Source organism: Dendronephthya gigantea, unplaced genomic scaffold (assembly GCF_004324835.1).
Source record: "Dendronephthya gigantea isolate DGI-Jeju-01 unplaced genomic scaffold, DenGig_1.0 000105F, whole genome shotgun sequence".
Lineage (NCBI taxonomy): Eukaryota > Metazoa > Cnidaria > Anthozoa > Malacalcyonacea > Nephtheidae > Dendronephthya > Dendronephthya gigantea.
This window is the reverse complement of record NW_021163115.1, coordinates 119,088-143,717: the sequence shown is the minus strand read 5'-3', so window position 1 is coordinate 143,717 and position 24,630 is coordinate 119,088. Positions and strand designations below refer to the sequence as shown.

General features: G+C 36.0%; 2 protein-coding genes across 2 annotated transcripts; both read right to left on the bottom strand.

The window, feature by feature from the left end:
- Positions 1–2,708: 2,708 nt before the first annotated feature.
- Positions 2,709–7,758, bottom strand: LOC114534753. The gene is made up of 7 exons (XM_028556225.1): positions 7,734–7,758; positions 7,432–7,520; positions 7,073–7,270; positions 5,128–5,247; positions 4,730–4,924; positions 4,523–4,645; positions 2,709–3,347 (listed from the first exon to the last, which is right to left on the bottom strand). The coding sequence occupies exons 2-7, from the start codon at positions 7,505–7,507 to the stop codon at positions 3,097–3,099; spliced, it is 963 nt and encodes a 320-aa protein (XP_028412026.1). The 5' UTR covers positions 7,508–7,520; positions 7,734–7,758; the 3' UTR covers positions 2,709–3,096.
- Positions 7,759–15,406: 7,648 nt separating this feature from the next.
- On the bottom strand, positions 15,407–19,609 carry LOC114534704. Its single transcript, XM_028556172.1, has 5 exons — positions 19,501–19,609; positions 19,200–19,417; positions 16,676–16,712; positions 16,081–16,275; positions 15,407–15,852 (listed from the first exon to the last, which is right to left on the bottom strand). The coding sequence occupies exons 1-5, from the start codon at positions 19,595–19,597 to the stop codon at positions 15,740–15,742; spliced, it is 660 nt and encodes a 219-aa protein (XP_028411973.1). The 5' UTR covers positions 19,598–19,609; the 3' UTR covers positions 15,407–15,739.
- Between the last annotated feature and the right edge of the window lie 5,021 nt (positions 19,610–24,630).

Here is a 24,630-nt window from a genome sequence, read left to right as displayed (position 1 = left end):
AATTGGGGGGGGGGTGAATATTCATATATTCAGTTCTGCCCGACGGATTTCTATTGCAAGCTATTGCAATAACAAAAGAAATCCGTAGGGCAGAACTGATATGAATATTCACCCCCCCCCAAATTATCCTGGCAGCTTATTTTTAGACTATTATTTGTTCATATATAATTATATATACCTTTAAATTTCTTTCGTGTTCTGCGGCTTCAAGAAATTCTCGATACTTTTTGCTCGTTTTAATCGGGTGGAGTCGACCAACCTTGGAAATTTTGCCAGCGTTTCCAACAAGTTGGGGGCATCCATTGTTGCATTTTCCTCGTTGATGTTGTTGTTGCTTTACCATATTCAGTCTGATGATACGTTGTTTATTGTGCGACTAAAATTTCTCATCTACAGGGTGTATCAAAAAAAATGTCCGAAATGTAAAATCTCCGTTTTTCAGGATATTTTGCAGAATTTGGCAAATTTTTGTGTTCCTAGAGATAGTTAAGACTTATCTGGTATACCTAGGCTAAGTTTGGTTTTTCATTAACAAAATTATGTTACTGGGGGGGTGGTTCCTTTCCACTGATATTGAGAGGACTTGCGCGCAAAAATGTAAAGCTGAAATTGAAGAAGTTTTGCTCGCGTATAAAAGAGGCCATATATTCGTCATTAGCTACGTCTAACGTCCGTATTCATCAACAGGCTCACTCACACTCTCTGAGTGTGACATAGACATTTTGTTATTTTTAGTCAATTAATATATGGAAAGCTATAAGAAGAATAAGATCTCCCACTCAATGAGTTTGAGCGTGAGTGAGCTTTTAAAATAGAGGGGTAAGTCGTAGTTCACCACAAGTTGTAGAATATTAATAGCGAAATGATTTAGCTGTCTACTCCAGCAGTATAGTCATACGGGATGCATATCTGAACATGACTCAGGCATGCCATGTCACAAATGTCAAAATGCACTTATGTTTCTTCGTTAGGGCTTTGCTCTGCATGGCTTCTCGCGTGTGTTCACACTTAAAATGTGTTTTTGGTTCTGCACGAATATTAACAATTCTAAAGCACCCGACCAGGTATCAGATATTCCCTTTCCATTGTGTTACAGTGATTGCCATTATACCTGCTTCGAGCCGATTGTTTAAAAGTTCCGTAACTTTCGTAACTTTCGTTGTCTATATCTACTCACAGATCGCCAATTTTCATGATCTTTTTCGCGCTAGCTGTATCCCAAGTATGCATGCAGTAAACTGTTTAAACCCCGGGTCTTAATTGTTTGCTTTAAGCAATATTACATTATCGACATTGCATGTGATCGACTCCATCTTAGTGGTTTTCGACAAGTCATGTTATCAAGTCATTTTTATCGAAGCTATATTAGCTACACTTTGCCTTACGCTTCTGAAGCTTAAGCCTTAGTAGATATTAATAGTTAATATTAGATGTTTTCATATAATCACATTAATAGACCTATAGATGTATCGAATGTGAAGTTGGCCAGACTTCAAACTTAAATTGGCAATTGTTATAAAGTGTGTAATTTACATATTAACGTTGTTGTAAGATCCACAGCTGTTACGATAACAAAACCTTCATATATTGCCCTTATTCTTCTTAGTTTTCAAAGTCACCTACATCTTATCAAACTTGCTTAGAAGCAAACAAACGTATCTATCCAAATACATGCACCAGAACACTGGGATATTGAGGAGAAATTATCCAAGTCAACCGAGACATCGCTACCGAAGGAAGCGACGATTTGTTGCTTGAGTGAGTGCCAATAATTACTTCCTTACCTTAGAACTCCGGATGCAACCAGTAGAGGCGCATACCTTCGAAGTAAATCAATAAAATGTGATGAACAGCTGAATACATTCAAGGAGAAGTGATCTTTGAGCGTCGCTTCAACGATCTAACTTCTTTGACTTGTTTTGCTCTAAATGTCGTCGCTTAGCGTCATGCTGTGATGCAATGTCAACAGTTTCCAAGTACATGAATAACTTTTCCCCGAATTTGAATATTAGCCGGAAATCACTACAGAGTATCGAATTACTCAGAATTATTAGGCGTGCAAGCTGAAAAATTAGCTTAACTACGGCGGGATTCGAGCCCGAAACTTTCCAGGAAGGGTCTAGATGCACTCTGCAATTTCAGCTTTTATTGTGTCTGATTCTGACAGTGAAAGCGAGAACCAACTTCTATCGCGTCCCCGTTCTCCAGTAAGTTTTCAAAACACTGTCTAAGTATATGTTCACCGCCATCTATACTAATACATGCGCGAGCTACAGCCCTTGCAAGCGTGCGGCAGCAAAAACTCGCGAACTGCCGAGATGCAACTAGAGCATGGATAACAAAGACCGTAAGGGATGGCAAAGATCGTAAGGGATGGCAAAGACCCTAACGGAAGGCAAAGACCCTAACAGAAGGCAAAGACCGTAAGGGATGGTAAAGACCGTAAGGGATGGCAAAGACCGTAAGGGATCGCAAAGACCGCAATGGATGGCAAAGACCGTAAGGGATGGCAAAGACCGTAAGGGGGAAAGGATATAACACGAAAACACGCAGTGCCTAGTTTCTTCCAATTAGCATTGGGAGAAATTGAGCAGGGTTTCAATCGTCCAAATAATGATTGATTTCCACTAGCTCATGCGCATTCTTTTTTCAAAAGAAAAAGAAATATAATGAGGTGTTTTAAATCACTAGGCGCATTCATTTTATTTAATATATGGAAAATACAATTAATATAATTTTATCTTATCATCAAGTAAGAAGTATTATTTGATTATATTGAATCAAAAACGGCGTATAACCATGTCAGTCACAACAGAAAAGATATCCCCTATAAACCAGGCTTTGTGTACTACTTCCCCAGGACGGTTTCTGTCCCAGCTGAGAGTGAAGAATGCATGGTTTGTGCGGCGAGTTACCTAGAAAACAGCAGGAGTCTTATGAATGGAATAAACAGCTCGTGGGAATTGTTCGTTTAACAATGTGATCTGGGTGATGCATAGGCTATAGCGCTTGACAAAAGGATAAGGAGAGAAAGGTTTGTTCTTTACGGTAATAATTATATCGATTGTTCACCAGAAAACTAATCGCAAAACGTTCTCAACAACGAGTGTATACCTGCAAGTTTTGCAAAAGAACGCAATTGCAATATTTACCCAATTGTAACCATTCGTTGTAACTATCTTTGACAGGCACCCAATGATCTCCTTGCATAGGTCCACCACTGGGAGTTTTACCATCTTCACATATATCTTGAGAGTTGCAAAGTTGTTTGCCATAGGACGTGCATTTCGAGACTGCTTGCTGATATGAAGTTGTAGGTGGAACATTCTTCATTGAAATCCCTGCATCTAAAATTAAATTATAATTATCAAAGAAATTTTGTATATGCCCGTTAAACGACACATGATGCATGAATGTAACCCGTGTCACATCAGAGACATTAAGATCTCATGAGTTAATAAAGTTTCAGACGCCACATGCTATTTCTTAGATTCATAAATTCTCGCGTTTTATGCGGAAATTGTCAGCATTTCATGATCAAGCCTTGGCAGGTGTAACTTCAAAACGCGATCGGTTAAGGTGGCTCGATACAATTTTTCGACATTTTTGGATGCACATTTTAAACAGGATATTAAGCACCTAAATATTTCACTATAAGGCTAAAAGTTAATATACTTTGCAGGAAACATATCTAGAGCGAAAATATTCTCAGAACTCTTGCCTGGCACCCGTTACCATGGCGACAGAGACGTTTCAAAATGGCCGCCAAACAGGGTTTTATCGTGTTTATATCACAAACGAGTACGGTGACCCCCAATTTTTTTTGCATTAAACGTTTACGCTATAAATGCTTTATCTATAAAAAAGTTTTAAAAAAATTCTAACATGGGGAATTTTTTCTATTTACAAAAACGTTATTTTTGCTTATTAAAAAATTCCCCCATGTTAGAATTTTTTTAAAACTTTTTCACAGATAAATAATCTATAGCGTAAACGTTTAATGCAAAAAAAATTGGGGGTCACCGTACTCGTTTGTGATATAAACACGATAAAACCTTGTTTGGCGGCCATTTTGAAACGTCTCTGTTTCCATGGTAACGGGTGCCCGGCAAAAGTTCTGAGAATATTTACGCTCTATATATGTTTCCTGCGAAGTATATTAACTTTTAGCCTTATTGTGAAATATTTAGGTGCTTAATATTCCTGTTTAAAATAAGCCCAAAAAAAATTCGAGAAACTGTATCGAGCCACCTTAAATGTTAGAAGTCTTCCCATGGGCTAAAACATGTATTTAACGTTTGTTATCGTACTAAACTTATGCATGCACAGGATTGATAATATACGAAAAGTTTTCTTTTCGATCATCAGTTCGAAGGAGTTTGTTTTACGTTCTCCATACATGCTCCAAAATCGTAAGCACTCTTTTATTCGAAAGCGGAAGAGAAAGGTGAACAGTTGAATGATGGAAATTTTGCTATTATTGAGCCTCTAATCAATAATTTCATTCAAAGGCCAATTCTACCTTTGGGTTCTACTCGGCAACAGGGAAGAATTCCGGTAACGCCAGGGGCACCAGTTTTTAATCCCCATGCGGGTTTAACCCCGATTGAGCTGTGAAGTCTGCAAGGAGGATGTGGAGATTTACCTGAAAAAAATTGTAATGCTTAAAAATTGATGCTATAATTTATTATTCGTTTCTACATGCAGGCATATCTGAATATTTTCTTACCAAGTTGAAGCCATTCATTGAAGCTGTCGCTCACAGGCACCCAGTTATCTCCTGCAATTGGTCCGCCATACGGTGTTTTACCATCACTACACAAATCCTTTGAACTGCAGAGATTTTTGCCTTTGTTACGACATTTTGTTTGCGCTTGTTGGTACGAAAGTCTATTTGAGACTTTTCCCAAAAAGATTTTAGGATCTTAAAAAGAGATCATTACATTTAATAGCATGCATATTTGTATTCATTGCAAGAATTCATCATTTTATATACTGCCGAACGATGACGAAACTGACGATCGTCAAATTATCGTTCTATCGAACCCTTCAGCTCAGCCTTCCTAGCAACAAGGTCATCTCCACGTCTCATCTCATGTTGTAAACATTTCTTATATAAAGTCCCACCTTTCACTTTTATTTTGCAGCAGAACAAATTTCCTTTGAAGTTGTTAGCACTATTCCATAATCCCCAAAGAGGTTTTTGACCCAGAGAGCTGTGGAGACTACATGAACGATGACGGTTTCCTAAAAAAATCATTAAAAATAGTAAGAATATTTAATTTCTTTGCGAGTAGACAATTTGATATAATATAGGAAGAAAAGTCTAAATAAATTGTAGGGTAAAAACATTGTGGCATAACGTTCATTGAACTTTTAAGAAGGAGCCAACAAGTATAAAAATTGACAATGTATTTTGGTATCAAGATACCATCTTCAGGTCTAAAAAATAACTAGCGTACAAACGGCAAAACATTTCAACATTTTATAAGGTTGATTACCATGAAAACCTACTAAAATCCTTACGACTAATTGTTCGATGGTCCAAGCTCATACATCCGGCCAACTATTTATAGGTAATATAGGAAGAAACTTGATCATTTTTTCACCGCAAATTGTTGTATTGATGTATATAGCTAATATTATATTATACCTCACATTCAAATTGTCCAACCAAAAAACATTATATATACCATGTGACAAGGAGATTTTTCGCGGTATCGCAACCCAATCCCCTGACACTGATCACACTGTGATATTAGATTTATCTCACGCGACGTCTCGCGAGGACAACACGCACCCACTGAAAATATTTGCGGGAATAGTGTTGCTTGTTTGAAATCAAGAAATTAACGATTCTGACGAGAAAATTAACCATATTCTCCACGAAAGACATACAGAAAACGCAAAAAGTTGACTAATGTTAAAATATACGTTTTACGTCGTTTGCGCCTTCTTTGCGTGATATTTTACCGATTTATAGATTATAGAAATATTAAATTCTTCGCCGAATCTCAGTATTGATGTTTCCCTCGGGCGAAGCCCTCGTAAAATGTCATCACTTCGGGAAATATTTCGCCGAGTCCCCACACTCCAGGTCAATAAATGATAAATATCAAGATCAGGATGTTGTTTTTCGGAGCATGTTTCTCAGTTCTTCATCTAGAAAAGGTTTGATTACTATGGCTCATGCAATGTTAGTGCCAGACGCTCAGAACCAAACATGCAGAGGCTGGTCTGACAGTTCGCCATGCTGTGGTATCAATATATTCAGACTGAAGATTGGTGAAACTGGTCTGAATGCCCTCCTGGTTGTGAGGAACTTCTGTTACTCGAGTCAGAAAGTTAATCCGGCCGGGTTTAGGAGTTAAGACGATCCGGCAGAACCATCTTTAATTAATACCTTAGCTCATCTTGACGGTCTTTGCTCAATTAAAATTATAATTCAAAGCTTTTCCGATAACATATCCTTGTTAAATTGTATGTGAAATTAAATTTTTGATGTCATTTTTTTTAGGTTTTCTTAAAAGTTTGGTCTTTTCTGGCAAAAAAATAAAAAAACAAAATTTTTGTCACTTGAACATTCCATCGGGCGGTCACTGATGCATGCAATGAGACACAGTGCAATCGCTCGAACTATGCTCGAATGAAAACACTATTCATTAATCAATATTATATACTTTAATTTGTCGGGATAGAAGAAGGAATCCGGAACATTCTGACCATTCCACATTCTATAATCATCGCTTCAACGCTTTTTATGCATGAAAAAACTGGATATAAATAAAATATGACGGAAGGAAGCGTACAATTACAATCATCCAAAAATACGTTTATGCATATCTATACATAGCTGTAGACGTAGAATTAAGTGGTAACTTTATTACAATATGCCTACCATGATTAGTGCCGGATATACATGTGACGATTATAGATTTTATAGATATACTTACATTATGCTATAACATATGATCATTCAAAACAAATTTTTAACTGCATGTATATAATTATGTAGACTGCGATATACAAATCCAGTCAACAAGATTTGTGCATTTTGCATGATTTAACTTACCAATCTGCGCCCATTCGTTTGCACTGTCACTCACGGGCACCCAGTGGTCACCAGGAATTACTCCAGTGTAAGGAACTCCATTTTTGCATATTGTTTGAGAATTACAAAGCAGTTTTCCATCCGATTTACAGTTTAAAATTGCCTGCTCATATGAGAGTGTCTTCGGAACTGTCTTTACTGTAATTGCATATTCAGCATCTGAAATTTCACAATTTCGAAAGGTGACACCGAAAATCTTATATATATATATATATATATTATATTATATATATATATATATAATATATATATATATATATATATATATAATATATATATATTAATATATATCATAATTTAAACCGCTTTAAGTTACCAACCTGTACACAACAATGCCGCCGAGAGACTCAAGACGCCAAGCAGAACTACTCCTTGAGTTAAGAGATTGCTCATCATTTCATAAAATTTTCTAAAACAAGGTCATATATATAATTTGTTTTTATTATGCACGGCGTTTCTTACACTTGAGAACATCTCTTAAAGGTAGAATTGCATTGCAAGTTGCAAGAAAAATTACACCGTGAACATGGGTTTAAGCAAAAATTAACCGACTTAAGAGATTGCTTATCATAAAATTTTCCAAATGAGCTTCTTCACTAGACACTGTTCGATCTCTACATACCTGACGTGTCTTCTCCAAGCGTGAGAGTATGGTTACTGGGGACTGGCGTATTTGTAAGATTAGAGGGAATATATATAGCTAGACGTTGTAGCCTTGTATTAAGATTGCGTTGACAGACGTGTGTTCAGTGCGTTCAATCTGTGCTGAGTGAAGCACGCGCATTACTGCGATAAAATATGGCAGCGTCACAGGATGTTTATTCATGTTTGGTCTTAAGGATATAAACCTTAAAACAACAAAGTCATTTCATCTGAAAATAATCACTAGTGGAAAACATCGTTTTTCCTGTGTGCTTGAACGTATTGATATACGCGTGCACACATTAGAAAATGAGACATCTCAACCCGATCAACTATGTTTTAATTAATTTTGCACAAAAAACTTATTTGCTAGAGGGACGTGCTGGGAGGAAATCTTTTTAAGAGGATAAATATTAAAGTACAACATATTGTGAGAATTTATACTTTTAAGTTATGTCAACACGGGGCGAATGAATTTGAGATCGTGCTGGAATTCGCCTGGTTACTTCCCATTTCTGTGCAGTGCGTGTCATCACCTGACGGCACGCACTGCAGAAAAATGGGATACGCAAATGACACGTGCTGGAATTCGCCCGGTTAGGACATTTACTTCCCATTTCTGTGCAGTGCGTGTCATCACCCATATAACGACACGCACTGCACAAAAATGGGATACGCAAAAGACACGCACTGCACAAAAATGGGAAGAAAAATCTATGGATAGGAAATTTAAGTACGAACGTTTTTAGTGACGTTGTATCACGCGGTTTCAGTCGAACTATTATTATTTTCTATTTTGTTAATCGATGCAATACATGATATAAACTTAACTGAATTTGCGTCAGCTTTGAGAATTGTTGAGGACTACACGGTATTTACGGAGGCTAATTCTCGACATACTTTCCCTTTGACGTTTTGATTATCGAAGTAAATCATTTCACCCTTTGACACGATGTTTACGAGCAGTTCAATTTTGAAAAGAAGTAAAACAACTGATCTGGCTTGGCTTTGGCAGTGCCAATTTAGTAGCTATTATTACTTCACTAACAATAATAATCATTTTTTCTAGCTCTCAGAGAATGATTCTGTAAGATACTCCGGGGCTTGCCCGGTTAAAGCTCTGAATGTCATAACTGCTTTCCTCTTTTCTATGTCAGTCTCAATTGGTACCCAATTAAGTTACGTTCCATAATTTGGGTGGAACGAATATCATATATATGTACTTGAAGTTATCACACGTGCGGCTCTCGTTTGTAATTTTGAAAGTTTAGTTATGGTACAAGATCAATCATCCCATATTGTTGAACGATAATTAAAGCGAGGTCAAACAAATGCATTATACATGTTTAGTAATGTATGCCTAGGAACAAAGGAACTATCTTTTTTAACAGGGCAATGTTTTTTGAATTTTTTTTTCATTGGTCATTATTATGTTTATCACACTTTAACTGATTATCTGAAAATGATGCCAAGAGACCTTCCCCTTGTGGCAACACTGGACTGTTGTCAATTGAGGCAAGGTGAGATCTCGGGCCATGGCCAATTAGCATGAACTCGGGTTTCTCATCATTTAAAGTAAGTTTATTGGCTGTTAGCCATCGATGAATATTTTTCCATATTAAGTTTGGTTTCGTTTCGCAAGAATTTTGTCCTTCTCAGGCAAGATTTGTATCGTCTGAAGTTTCGACGTTTTTAAGCTATTTGCAAGGTCATTTGTATGAAACCGAAATGAAATTATGGGAAGATTTGAACCCTGTACGTGGTACTCCACATTTGATATTTTTGCCGACGAATTCATTCACAGTTGACTGAACATATCTGCTTTTTACCATTAAGATAAGACTTAAACCAATCAAGGCTACGTAATACCATCAATGCCGTATTTTTTTCAGTTTACCTAATAAAGTTGCATTGAGATGCAGGAATAAAACTCCAGTAATCAGGGGCCGGTTGTTCGAAAAACGTTTAACTTATAAACCGTGGATAAGCCAAAGTTGAAAAGTACTCACATATACTTGCGAATGACTGATCCTGCATCTTATGCATTTAGTAATAATAATGTACTTCCATTGAAAATTAAACTATTTACTTTGAAATATTCCAGCTCAGTTTTTCAATAAATAGATAATTTTGTTTTCCATTTCGAACAACCACCCCTTGACCTTTAATTATCATGCAAACTTTGATATAGTATATTATTTAAATATTCATTTGTGGAGCTCAGCAAAGTAGTAATTTCCGTAGAGTGTTGGGTACGGAAGACAGATTGTTGTTTCACTAGAATGTTTTTAAATGTCATGAACGATTTTAACTGTTGATACACCAATTTTTCAAAGATTTTGGAGACATCGGAAACTGGAGAAATACGGTCTATATCCTTCACTGCCACTTTAGCTAATTTCGAATTGAAAATGTTAACCAATGACCCTCAGTTGCATGTTTTAACGACATTACACTAATCCCATCTAATCTTCTTTACACATATTTCATTATTTTGCTTTGATAGCACATGACTTATTGGTCTGCTAGATCACGTTTTTTTGGTATACTTTCTTCCTCGTTGGTCTTAATACTCTCTTATCCTCCTGCAAATTTGGGTTTGTCAGGTTATTTCCTGTTATATAGTGTTACGCCAACGCATCGCAAACCTTGTGATTGTAAAGCTAAGAAAACTTGTTTGTGCATACCAATAATTTCAATGTCAATGACAATATTAATGACATTTTTATAAGCTGTATCATTACTATCATATAAAATACATGCTGATTTTAAGCGAACAGCTTGTCTTTTCAAGTAATCTCTATGATAACTTGTTTAATTTCGCTTGTAAGCTAGGGTTTACATTGATTTCCCTTTTTGCACGCCTGTGTTTAATTAACGCGTGTTTATCCGAAATAGTGAGAAATTTTATCCTAAAATACCTCCATAACCCATTATTTAACGCGTTTACATTGCGTTTTTTGTATTCTCTGGTAAACACAACTTCGGGTATCTCTTTAGTCTTGATGCTTTCAGTCGTTTAGTTCCAATTGAGTACACAGAATATACGTGCAATGTCGTTTAGCTTCGATCTAGTATACACAGAATCAGAGGCGTAACTAAACCGATAATTGGGGGGGGGGGATAAATATTCAATTACTAAGTCCAGCCACGCTGATTTCTATTGTAAGCAATATATGTTTTTATTCATTGCACAAAAAAGTACGACGTTTATATAACCCAAATTCCGAATAAACCAGACATCTTGAGAGTCAAAATATGAATAAAGCAAGTCACAGCTAGGTTGAAACTGTAAATTTTCGACTTTAAACTTTCAGGCTGAAGATGACTTTAATTTGAAATAAGGTCGAAAAGTTTCAAACTGCATCTGTCTTGCTCGATTCATATTTTGAATTTCGAGATGTCTTGTTTATTCGGAATTTTGCTTTTACTGCATGTACTTTTTGAAATTGTCGGCTGCTCATGGTTTTTATATAACCCGGTTCTAATAAAAATTATATAAATTATATAGGTGAGCGATCGTCGGCGATGCTAATTGTCGAGAAAATAAGGAGAGTCCTAAAAATCCCAATTTTCACACACAAAGGGTATTTTTACTTATATAATATTATGTTTATCTTTACTGATATTTCACTGCACGTTACCTGTCCTTAGAGACTGGTAGCAGTGACACTATTTTGTTTTGTGAATTGTGGCGTTTAATTGAAGCAATAATATAATTCAAGTGACATTTGGAGCTCGAGCCTACACAAAATAGGTAACTCCATATATCTTATGTATCGCTGCAAGATGTTAATTTGGAGCTAACAAATTTTCCCAAATCCTGGTGTGAAATTTATGAGCTTTTGTTGCGATTATTGGTAAGGGTGTTAAAATTCTGAACTTCATACGTATGTTAAGCCCTGATTCCACGAGCGAAATTTTTAAGCGCAATGCGAAATATTTCTCTTGCTTCTTTTGAATTGTGAGCAATCAAGCGGAAGTAATGTATTCAAGTGGTCACAATTCAAAAGAAACTGGCGAAATATTTCGCATTTCGCCGAGAAAAAGCGCCCGTGGAATCAGGCCCATACGCAAGGCTTTATTGTGTTTAGATATATGCGTGCATATAAAAATAGCTGTAAAAATAGGCATATCAATTGCATGACTGGGATTAATGATTGAGTTTTGCCACAAGACATATAATTTTCGGCCATTCGCAATCATTAATCGCTTTTCCCTTTCATGAATGACATATCGTGGGGTTAAATAAGTAATAAGGTGAAAATACTTATCACCCTCTCAGAACTAATACCTGGATAAACAGTCTTAAGTCGTCATTTATCTTAATTGTCGCATTTTTTTAAAAAATGTGCGTGCTGTAGGCAATGCAAGCTCTTATGTCAATAAATTGTGTTTAATTGAGATGTTGCCCGGTCAAGCATGTAATAGATTACGTCATCAAAAGTTCAATTCGGTAAAATAAGAGTGAAAATAGTTTAAGTTGAAAGATATTGTTTACAGAAGTATTAATATATTTGTAAATTTTACTAGTCGTTGATGATAATTAATGATAGATATAAGTTGTGAACATTTTTAAGTATTGATCGATTGAGCAGAAGACCAATATTAGAAGATTAATATTAGAACTTAGGAACTGTTAAGATCCTACTAAATCGCGTAGAAAATAAAAAAAAGTTTAACACGTAATTCACGGGTATAACGTAATACCCATAGGCTCCTGGGAATATACTCAAACTAAAACCCTGGTAAATAAGTTGAATGACGTATTTGTGCCATTGGACAAATTTTTAACATTTACCTTAAGATCCCTTACCACATTGCCACATTGCAATTATGTTTCATGAAATTTATTACAGATTTCTTCTATAATAAATACAACACCAGACGGATTGCCAAATAAGTCCCCAAAGGCCAAATGAACTTTCAAATGAAAGATTTTGAATTGAACTTACTCCGGTTATAACGTACACTATAAAAAATGGAAGTATTCCAGGTCTCCTCTATAAAGTCGTATTTTTTTATTATATCCGAAGGTTTTTTCATGACAAAAGTTTGCATTGAGAAGGACAGGCCATGTTAACGTTTGGGGACTATGCAGCTTCTATGTATATGTCCCGTCCTATATGAAGAGTTTAACATCCAGTCACACGTCAAGGGCAATATAATAAGTTTGGAGAAAAGACGGACGTGGACACTAGTCAGGTGGACTACGGAATGTATTGAATTGAATATTATTGCGAAGTCGTTCAACTAATCTGAACTCTGAAAAAATTTAGAAGCTTGTCAACATTGTTTTCAATCACTAGCCATAGCATGCCTTAATCAATTTTGGAGTAGAATTGAACCAGCAGTCCTAACAAAACTGGTTCACTCTATGCCAGAAAAAGACAAGCTGTTTTGAAACGTAGAAGAGGCCGGTCACATAAAAATATTATTAGAACAGCGCCAATTTTTGTTAAATCCTATATCGTGACTCGTGATTATATTTGCACATGCAGTGCTTTCGTTCTATCAATACGACATCATATTCACTATACTTAAGACTGTTGATCCCCCACTGTACGTAGGTGCAAAAAAGCAGCCCTTGACCATGCATTTGACCTTACGCACTCATATAGCATGCACTGCACACACATGGGAAGTAAAATTTTGGCTAACTTATAGGGCATCTGCACGAAACTAGTTAGTACAGCTTTAGTGCAGGTACCAAAATTCAAATTGTAATAACATGGTCGCCTCGGTCAATAGTGACGTTATAAATGACGTATTTAACGTCCCTCATCAATATATTTATGAGGGACGTTCACATGCAACTGAACCATAAGTAATAAACATAAACTGAAACAACGAATTCAATTACACACAACTTAATTTCAATCGCTTTATCTTCGTTTGCTGAAACAATTCAATAAACAGAACTCACAAATAAAAAGCTTCATTGAATTCCTTATTCCCTCGCTCATCATCTTATTACAAAATAAAAACATAGCTTTGAACGTCATTAGCGGGTTATAAATATTCTAATCACTGAACCATTTCGATTAGGAGATCTCGCTATACAAAAGCATCTAATCCATTGTTTTTTCCTTCGGGGACCATGTTATTACAAACTAAATTAAACGCATGCATGCTTTCAGGGGTATTAGTGATCAAATGTACACTTAAACCTCGGGAGGTTTGCGGGACATTCAAGTAAGGCCTATTTCAAACGTCGCATTTTGCATGTGTCGAATACAATTGTTTAAATTATCTGCATGCGAGATACCGGCGACGTCCAGCTGAAACAATTGAATTCGCTGTCTTTAATTGCGGTCGACCGTGATGCTAAATTCGATTGTTCCGGTCGCATTATGCGAGCTGGATGCGACGTGGTTTCAGAGGTCGCATTTTGCATGTGTCGAATTCAAGTCGCTTGAAAAAAAGGACAAAGAACGTCATGCATGTTATGATATTGCATGAAAGGCACTCGTATGGAAATATGGAGGCCGTAGACAAAAGAATAAACCAGAACAATCGTATTGTATTCTGTGCTCATGAAAGTTGACAAAATACATTTGCCTACCGCGTCTGTTTGTAATCGTTGCACAGAACATAACGAAGAATCCAACGAACAAAACGAAGAATCCGAAGGCTGGCTTGCTGGAAGCGGCTGGGAAGCAGTTGGATATTGAATAAAGTGCAATCGTATGCTTGTCGTATCTTGAGTCACAAGTTCATATATTTGTGAAAATCGTTTTGGCCCTTAAACTTTCACGCTGAGTTATAATTTCATGTGTGATGTTGTTGGCGTGTCTTCAATAACACATCATTTTACGCGTTCATTCACTGAGGATTTTAGCTCTTGATCCCGATGGAGAATTTCGATACAAACATAGATGATGCAAAACTATAAGTACTAACAAACTTTCAACAGTTTGATTTTAGAAAGAACTCTGCGATTTCCATGTTATATATAATTATATTGCGAGAGTGTAATATGTTTTTGAGGGCGAGGAGACCAAATTTCTGAACTGTGGTTATTTTTTGCGATTTAAGCAGCAAAAATACATAGGGAAGGCCAGGAAATAACCACTTGTTTATTTATTAATTGATGTCGTTTTTCGATTAAAGATGTTAGATGTCCACTAGCACGAGGAAGAAGGAAGTTGAATGAAACTCTGAACGCCAAATAAGATGGTCACGAATATAACACATGCGACCATGATTTATTTCGATTACCCAAAATTAAAATTGGCCGCGTGGGAGAATAAGTCTTGCGCGATAAAAGAACTGACCGAATTTAAGACTCTCGCTTTAGCTCGAGTAAAATGAAATGTGATGAGGTGTTTTAAATCACTTTGTACTTACATTCATTTTATTTGATATTGTGAATATACAATTACTATACATAATTATATTATCATCAAACGATGAAATTAATGTCGTATAACAACTGCCTAAAATATACAAAGCACTTCTTGACGTTTCGACCTGAAGGCCTTCGTCAAGAGAGTTTATGAAAATAAATATGGGAGAACACATGTTTTGTATGGGTGCAAAACAAATGATAAAAATGGGCCAATAGAAAAAAAAAATCAAAACAAATTGAAATGCATTACATTGCCAAAGCGACGCTTGATTGTGGGCTAAGAATAGCCCGCAATGAGGGAAGCCTGATCAGCAACGAAAAGGTATTACAACAAGCTTTGTTTTGTCAATCAATTACAATCAATTTGTTTTCATTTTTTGTTTTCTATTGGCCCATTTTTATCACGTGTTTTGCCCCCATACAAAATATTCTCCCCTATTTATTTTCATACTAACTCTCCTGACGAAAGCCCTCAAGTTGAAAAGTGTTTTACCAATTTTTGGCAGTTATACCACACTTGATGTTAAATTGCTTGAAGACGCTGCCACGCTGCTCCCTGGTTATATTGGAACTTATATTATCATCAGGTAAAAGTATTTTTTATTATATTAAATGAAAAACTGCGTATAACCATATCAGTCACAACAGAAAAGATATCCTCTAAAACCCCAGCTTTTTGTACCTCTTCCCCAGGACGGTTCATAACCAAACTGAGAGTGAAGAATGCATGGTTTGTGCGGCGAGTTACCTAAAAAACAGGAGGAGTCTTATGAATGGAACAAACAGCTCGTGGGAATTGTTCGTTTAACAATGTCGATCTGGGTGACGCATAGGATAGCTATAGCGCTTCATAAGCAATAGCAAAGGATAAGCAGAAAAAAGTCGAGATAAAATAGATAAATATTTGTTACAGAACTTTTTCCACAAAAGAGTATATACCCGCAAATTAGCAAAAGAATACAATTGCAATATTTACCCAGTTGTAACCATTCGTTGTCACTATCTTTGACAGGCACCCAATGATCTCCTTGTATAGTTCCACCAGTGGGAGTTTTACCGTCTTTACATATATCTTTAGAGTTACAGAGTTGATTGCCATAGGACGTGCATATTGAAACTGCTTGTTGATATGAAGTTGTAGGTGGAACATTCTTTATTGAAATCCCGGTATCTAAAATTAAATCATAATTATAGAGAACAATACAATAGAATGATGGAACAATAGAATAAGCCTATGGGCCAATTTGTTTGTTCGGGGTAAACCCTAATTAAGAAAACTTTTTGTTTAATTCTGGCCCTCTTTATATATTTTTTTTGAGAAAAAATATTCAGGATCAAATAGGGAGACATTTAAGTTTGCATCCCTTGCAATTTTAAACAGAATAAATCGTGATTTTTTTGTATAAGACCACCTAAAAAGTGCAAATTTGAATTTTGAAGAAACAAAAGCTTTTAAAGTCGATCAAAAATAAATGGCTGGCTTTGCATGAAAATCATCTGTTTCGGCATGGTTTAATGCATGCCTGATTCATGCATTTCAAGTAATATGTTTGATTATCACAAAACAGTACCTGAATTCCTCTTTGTTTCATCTTCCTTTCTCTTTGTCTATAGCAAATTTATTACAAATTAATGGCTGTAGTAGGAAAAAGGATTTCTCACACTTATTTTTAGCTCCTTTCCCCCTAAATCAATTGCTCCATTATTTTGATAACGAAAAAAACTGTAAACTCGATAAGCCCGTTCTAGCTTATACACAGACCAATGCATGGACGTACGTTGATCACATGAAATAAACACCATGCATCGTTGCCAACTATTTCTGTGGTATGCCTATCATGCTATGACAGCCGCTCCATCATTGATGCATCCGCTATCGAACAACATCGACACTATTGAAACAAGGTTTATACACAAGATTGTCAGGTTTTGGGTAATTCAAAATAACTTTTAATACGGATGCAACACTGTTTAGTAATTAAAATCCAATTGATGAACTTTTAAAAATCTCATTTTTGAAGCACCCTGTAGAAAAAAATTCATAAACAACAAGTATAATCGTGATATCGAGTTGTTTTATGTCAGTGAATGTCCAATTTTTTGCGTCGGAGAATAATCATTAAGGCCGGCGCACGAAAGCTATATGTGCTTAGGAAAATGTCATAGTTCATGGCAAATGTCAAAAAGTCATTGGCGTAAGCTAAAGTTGCTCTCGTGTGCGCGTAACTTTGCGGCGACTTTTAAAGACAAATATCTAGCATGTTTTATATTTTTTCCCACCCGTGGCAAAATGCTTAGTTGATTTTCTCGTGCGCGCGGTCTTAAAGAAACCGCTCTCAGCTTTTTATCACAGCCCATGCTCCTCGTTCTATGAATTTTAATTTTCCAATAACCAAAAGTGCGTTTGATGAGTTTTTTCTAGCATTCCCTCTTTTGTGGCTTCTTTGCTTTCGTGTGTCTGTTGCTTTCAAACATGTAATTTTTTCAGTGTACTTTTTCTCTCTTCTTGGTAAAAGACCGCTTCCATAATAGACCAACTTTTGATTCAGTTGACATTTCCGAAATGAACGTACTAAATTTAATTGTCAAGTTTGGCTTCGAATCGAAGATTATTGTAAAGTACACAAAATATGGGCAAACAAAGTTGGCAAATTTGTATACTTTTGTATGGCATGCATGGTGGAAAGTGCGGAGTGCGGAGTACGGAGTGCGGAGTCGGAGTCTTATTACGGAGTCTTATTACGGAGTCTGCACTGGACTCCGCATTTTCCACCGTGCCCTTTTGCATTATGACTGGAAGGGTAGTTAATTAAAAACAAGACGCTTGTTCTAGCGTTAATTCCGGCGTGCTTTGCACGTGCCAGTCTTCAATATAAAAATTGAAGCTTCTGAACATAAACAATGTTCATACTCATTTAGATGCCTTGCAAACCTAAAATCTAAATGTTGTTCGATCACGACATCTGAAAGCACATCGTACTTTAAAAGTAGAAGTTCAACTGTTCAAAAATGTAAATAAACCGCATGATACGTTCACTTTGTCTTTCACTTTGGTATCCGCGCTTATATTAAATCTTCAATCCTGTGCAAACTGCGACGTGTCAACGCGCCCATTTCGCGCCCATTTCCGTGTCATGCGAGCGAAATCAAATCGCACATCGGAAAATCAGCCAAAGATTTCGAGCTGTGCAACACAACTCTTGGGAGACAAAACTGTGACGTAGATAAATACGGTCAAATACACTTTTCAAATACTAGTATATTTCGCGCCAAAACACACTTGCGACGACGAAAAAAAAGTTTAAAAAAAATAAAAAAACAAAACAAAATGCAGGTGAATTTTCAACTCCACGCTGACGCCGGAATAATTAATTACACATAATAATGTAATTATTCCGCCAGTAAAGCAAAAGTATATATAAAGATTGCCTGTATGGCTATATTTTCCGTACTACTTGACATTTTGCAGCCAAACTTGGCAATTATACTAATTTCAGTATGCTCTATTTTATTTATTTAATTCCTTCTTATAACCTAGATCACAAGTTGGTCTAGTATGCAAGTGGTCCATTTTTAGCTACATCGGTTTTTCGAAGCGTGGGGTAATTATTAGCTACCAAATGAATTTCGTGTATATGAAATAAACAGTTCACAACAATACAGAGCTGATATAAAGCCATTTCTATAATTATTCGCACACGAGGTTTGATATTTTAATGCTTGTTTACACGTGCAATATTAATTTTGGCAATTTGCCACGATTTTCTTTTTTTGATAGGTATGGATGTAAACGAGTGAATTAGTCACGAATGTTCAAATAGGAACTCGTACACATCTGATCATTCGTAACTTTATGCTCGTTTACTTTCAAAGCAGAAAATCGCTCATAAAATTGCGTGCAGCAAATATCGCAAGTGTAAATGGGCCTTTAAAGATTAATACAGTTTGCTTGTATTGTTTGTTCATTAAATTGCGTCGCTATAACAACTGCAGGAACCCGTTTTTACTTTTGAACACAGAATTCCCTTCAGTTTAGAGTTCCAACATCCTAGGAATTTAAGAAAAATTCAGTCTTATAAATTTCATATAACCCACCGCTTCAACGTCATACATCAAAATCCAATCTCCTTTCAATTCGTTACTGATATTGGTTACATTGGTCAGTTGACAATTTTCAACATCTTTTGTTGTTCTGTAATTGAATCCAACACACTGAGCTTCGTCTTTGCAGTAAGTATAACATTCTAACACGACAACCGAAGAGATGATGTTGTGTCTTGATATTATCTCATGTGGGAACAGTGATGGACCACCTATAATTCAAAGTTTTGCAATGAATAAAAATTTTAACAAATTCTCCCTGAATTATGTATGGACAGTCTAATAAAACACTAACCCGATGTAACGATGTAATCTTTCTGTCCACATTGGTTTCCGAAAATGGTTGCAAATTGCAAGCAAAAGTAGAGACACGCGTTAACGATTTTGGGCATGACCGACTTTGTCAAAAGCTATTACGAAACTGCTGGTGGTCAAGCTAGCTTCTGCTAACAAGTCTGTTAAAATCATTTGACACCTGTGTAGCGGGAGTTTGGCACTAGAAGAACAAAAGGAATCAGTGGGATAACGAGGCGGTAGAGCACCTTTTCCACATTATTTCGAGTTCTCCGAGACGCCAAAAAGTCATTTCTAAAACTGGGTAGACACAGCAAAATGTTTTTTCTATTTCTTTTATACTATAACCCATGAAATAAAAGGATTTTAAACAAATTTGGAAATCGATTAACTTAAAAACTCTCATAATATTATAATTTTTACGGGTAGCCGCTGCGCATGCGTGGCTAACCACTATGTAGTTGAAAAGGTGTCTGTGGGTATGTGGGTATGCATGTATACGTACGTCTGTAGTTAATCTTCGGCGATCGTCGGATAAACGAAAGGTGACGAACATACTGTTCGTGTGTTCGTCATTACTTCCGAATATTTCGTCTGTTCTTTTGTAAATATTTAGTCAGAACACAGTGAATAGAATATACATAGTTTGAAAACCACATAAAACTACAATACAACTTACTAACTATGTTGAGGTAGATTCATGCGAAATATTGTTCCTTTCTCATCCCACGTCTATCGTATTTTGCACAGATAAACCAATAGCAATCTTATAATTAACGTATTTTTCAAGTCAAGGTTGAGGAGCTTAGCATAACGAATGCCATTGGTACGTTTGGCTAAAATACAATAGACACGTGACGAGAAAGGAACCATTTTTTGCATAAACCTGGACAATAAAACATAGTTATTAAGTTGTATTGTACTTTTATTTAGTCTCCAAACTATGTATGTTCTATTAACTCTGGTCAGAATTTCATTCGAAGGGCTGTTTTGAGTTTAGTCAAAATTCTATGTAAAAGTCAAGGTAAAGTCAACGTTGCATTATTTGTGTCAATATTGGTCATTTCAATCGCTCATTTGTCCGCTGTGGTCGAGCAATTTTGATGACAATCGGATTATACAAGCGTACAAATCTTTAATACTGCGTGGCTTTTTTGCAACTTTCATTGACAATATCTTATCACTGTGGTAATCAGACCGACAATCAGTTAACATTGAATGCCATCATTCATCATTGATTTTAACATGTATTGCTGCCTTACTTGGAAGGTATGTCCTAGGACCTGGATTTTCCTCTACATCATTTGAAAGTCACATAAACATAAATAATGGCATATAAACATTGTGATAGTATATAATTTGAACAAACCATAAGCACAATTCACTCTTCTTTTGACTCTTAATAAATTGGCTCTTGAGATATGGCAAACAAAAACCTTGCCATTATGCAGGTATTGAAATTAGACCTTGCCATTGTGCAGGTAGTGAAATTAGACCTTGCCATTGTGCAGGTATTGAAATTAGACCTTGCCATTGTGCAGGTATTGAAATTGAAACCAGCCATTGTGCAGGTATTAATAAAACGAGAGCCATTCTGCTGATATATTCAAACAAAAAAATATTAAGTTTAAGGCTACAAATATGGACGTCATTATTGAAGTTCATTGCTCCAGGATTGGTTCACACCACAATTTTCTAAACTGTCGAAACAGTCTCTGCTGTCTGAAAGGCAAGCCTTGGAATCAAATACTGTTAATGTTTTATATTAATTTATTTTGCTTGCCATATCTCAAGAACCAATTGATTAAGAGTCAAAAGAACGGTGAATTGTGCTTATGGTATGTTCAAATAATATACAATCACAATGTTTATGTGCCATTATTGACTGAGACTTTCAAATGATGTGGAGGAAAATCCAGGTCCTAGGATATACCTTCCTGGTAACTACTACTCAGCAATACACGTTTATATCAATGATGAATGATGGCATTCAATGTTGACTGATTGTCAGACTGATTACCACAGTGATAGGATATCAGTGACAGTGAAACTTGCAAACAAGCCTCGCAGTCTTATTGGACCTACGAACTGGTGCTATTATCTCCATGCTGATAAGTTATCTGTACTCAACATTGCAAACCACCTGTGCCTTCCTATTGGATCTATCAAATCACACTATAATCTTTAGTTATAATGGTGATAACGTATTGTCAATAAACTTTGGCAAACAAGCCGTATAATCTTACTGCAACAAGAACCATTCTAACATTTATTAACTATATAACATTCGTCAATCAACAAAATAACCAATGTTGTATGTAACAAAGACATGCTGATAATCATGGGACATCAACACAAAATAATTTGAAAACGTCCGAAATCTTCTTTCTTTCCTTCTAAACTAAGCTTTATGTTATCAGAGGGTGTGTTCCACCATCCTGTAACCTTTCTCTCTTTTTTGTTCTCTTCAACTATTAAGCTTAAAAAAATATGCATTTCCTATCTCTTGTAAATATGCTTGTATATATGTTTTAATTTGTCGTAAAATGTATTTAACACAATAAAATTTTATAATAATTTATGTACCATAGGACTAGGAGATTTTTCGCATCGGATCCCAGTCCCCTATTTTCGAGCTAGGTGTGTGACATTAAATTTATCACACTGTGCTATTAGATTTATCTCACGCGACGTCTCGCGAGGACTACGCGCACCCACTGGAAATAATGGCGAGAATAGTGTTGTTTGAAATCAAGAAATTAACGATTGTGACGAGAAAATTAACCGTAATTCTCAATCACGGAAGACATAGAAAAAACACAAAAAAATTAACTAATGCATGTAAAAAATACGTTATACGGTAATTTTTTACGCCTTCTTCGAGTACTTTTACTGATTTATAGAATTTAGAAATATGAAATTCTCCGACCGAACCTCTGTACTGTATGTTTGCCTCTTCTACAAGCACACATTAGTTTTCGGTACCATATCATTTATAGACCCTCCGCATGAGAGATTGCAGGGCAAAATATTTCCTTTGTTAAATTGTATGTGAAATTAAATTTTTGACGTCAGTTTTTTTAGATTTTCTGAAAATTTGGTCTTTTCTGACAAAAGATACCAATCTCGCGGAGAAAATTCAAACCAAAAGTTTTTCACATAAACATTCCATCGGGCTGCCAGTGATGCATGCAATGAGATACATGCAGCGCAATCTCGCGAACTATGCTCTATAATGAAAACAGTATTAATATTGAATGAATATTATATACTTTAATTTGCCGGGATAGAAGAAGATCCCACGTGATATACATGCGACAATTATAGATTGTATAAATATCCTTTATTAATGACATTATGCTATAACATATATATGATCATTTCAACTATATTTTTAACTCCATGTCTGTATAGCGCGATATACAAATCCAGTCAACAAGATTTGTGCACTTTGCATGATTTAACTTACCAATCAGCGCACATTCGTTTACACTGTCACTCACGGGCACCCAGTGTAGGGAACTCCATTTTTGCATATTGTTTGAGGATTACAAAGCACTTTTCCATCCAATTTACAGTTTAAAATTGCCTGCTGATACGAGAGTGTGTTCGGAACTGTCTTTACTGCAACTGCATATTCAGCATCTGAAATTTGACAATTTAGAAAGGCGACACCGAAACTCTTATTTCATGATTTAAACAGCTTTAAGTTATACCAACCTATCGATAACAAGGCAGTCGAGAGACTCAAGACGCCATACAGGACTATTCCTTGAACTAAGAGATTGCTCATCTTTTTATCAAATTCTCTAAGATAAGGTCATAATATATACAAAAGGATCAATTTTTCTATTTCACTTGTTATAATTTAATGCATTAAAACCAGAAAATCAACTAGGGAAAAATTAACACTCACGAGATTGTTTATCATAAAATTTTCCAAATGAGCTTCTTCACTAGACACGGTTCGATCTTTACATACCTAACGTGTCTTCTCCAAGCGTTAAAGTATGGTTACTGGGATATTTGTAAGATTAGAGGGAATATATATAGACGTGGTAGCCGTTCTATTAAGATTGCGTTGACAGACGTGTGTTCAGTGCGTTCAATCTGTGGTGAGTGAAGCACGCGCATTTCTGCGATAAAATTACGTATAGCAACGTCACGGGATGTTTGTTGATCTTTGCTCTTGAGGATATCAAACTGAAAACAACAAGGAATTTTTATCTGAAAATACTCACTATAGTGTGTGCTCGAATTCAAATTTAAAAAATTATACCTTCAGGTTATGTCAACACGGGGCGAACCAATGTAGTTACTTCCCATTTCTGTGCAGTGCGTGTCATCACCTAACGACACGCACTGCACAAAAATGGGACACGCAAATGACTGCACAAAAATGAGAAGAAATTTTTGGCTATCTTAGCGGTTTTGCCCGAAACTAGTTAGCGCTTTACCGCCTGTTGTAGGTGACACGAACAATGAAATCTAGATAGGAAATTTAAATCATTATCGTTTATAGTGACATTATATCAAGGTTTTAGTCAAACTATTATTACTTTCTATTTTGTTAGTTGATGTACGTAATATGTATTGCATAAAAAACTGAACTGAATTTGCGTCAGCTTTGAGACTTGTCGAGGACTACACGGTATTTACGGAGGCTAATTCTCGACATACTTTCCTTTGACGTTTTGATTACGGAAGTAAATTATTTGACCCTTTGACACGCTGTTTACGAGCAGTTTCATTTTTTAAAAGAAGCAAAACAACTGATCGGTTAGGTTTGGCTGTGCCAATTTAGTAGCTATTATTACTTCACTAACAATAAGATACTCCGGGGCTTTCCCGGTTAAAGCTTTAAACTGTCATAACTGCTTTCCGCTTTTCTAAGTCAGTCTCAATTGGTACCCAATTAAGTTACGTTCCATAATTTGGGTGGAACGGATATCATATGTACTTGAAGTTATCACACGTGGAGCTCTTCTTTGTAATTTTGAAAGTTTCTTAGTTATGGTACAAGATCCATCATTTCATATTGTTGAACGATAATTAAATTGAGGCCAAATAAACGCATTGTTATACATGTTTATAGTAATGTATGCCTATATAGGAACAAAAGATCTAGCTC

Bases quoted from the DNA above. Each gene is read 5' to 3' on its own strand.
- LOC114534753 (XM_028556225.1), bottom strand. From the start codon at position 7,507: ATGATGAGCAATCTCTTAACTCAAGGAGTAGTTCTGCTTGGCGTCTTG. The intron at 7,271-7,431 runs GTTGGTAACTTA...GTGAAATTTCAG, and splicing joins GGCGGCATTGTTGTGTACAG to ATGCTGAATATGCAATTACA. The intron at 3,348-4,522 runs GTAGAATTGGCC...ATTTAATTTTAG, and splicing joins TTGCCGAGTAGAACCCAAAG to ATGCAGGGATTTCAATGAAG.
- LOC114534704 (XM_028556172.1), bottom strand. From the start codon at position 19,597: ATGCCCAAAATCGTTAACGCGTGTCTCTACTTTTGCTTGCAATTTGCA. The intron at 16,713-19,199 runs GTGGGTTATATG...AATTTGCTATAG, and splicing joins TGATGTATGACGTTGAAGCG to ACAAAGAGAAAGGAAGATGA. The intron at 15,853-16,080 runs GTAAATATTGCA...CCTGTTTTTTAG, and splicing joins CAACGAATGGTTACAACTGG to GTAACTCGCCGCACAAACCA.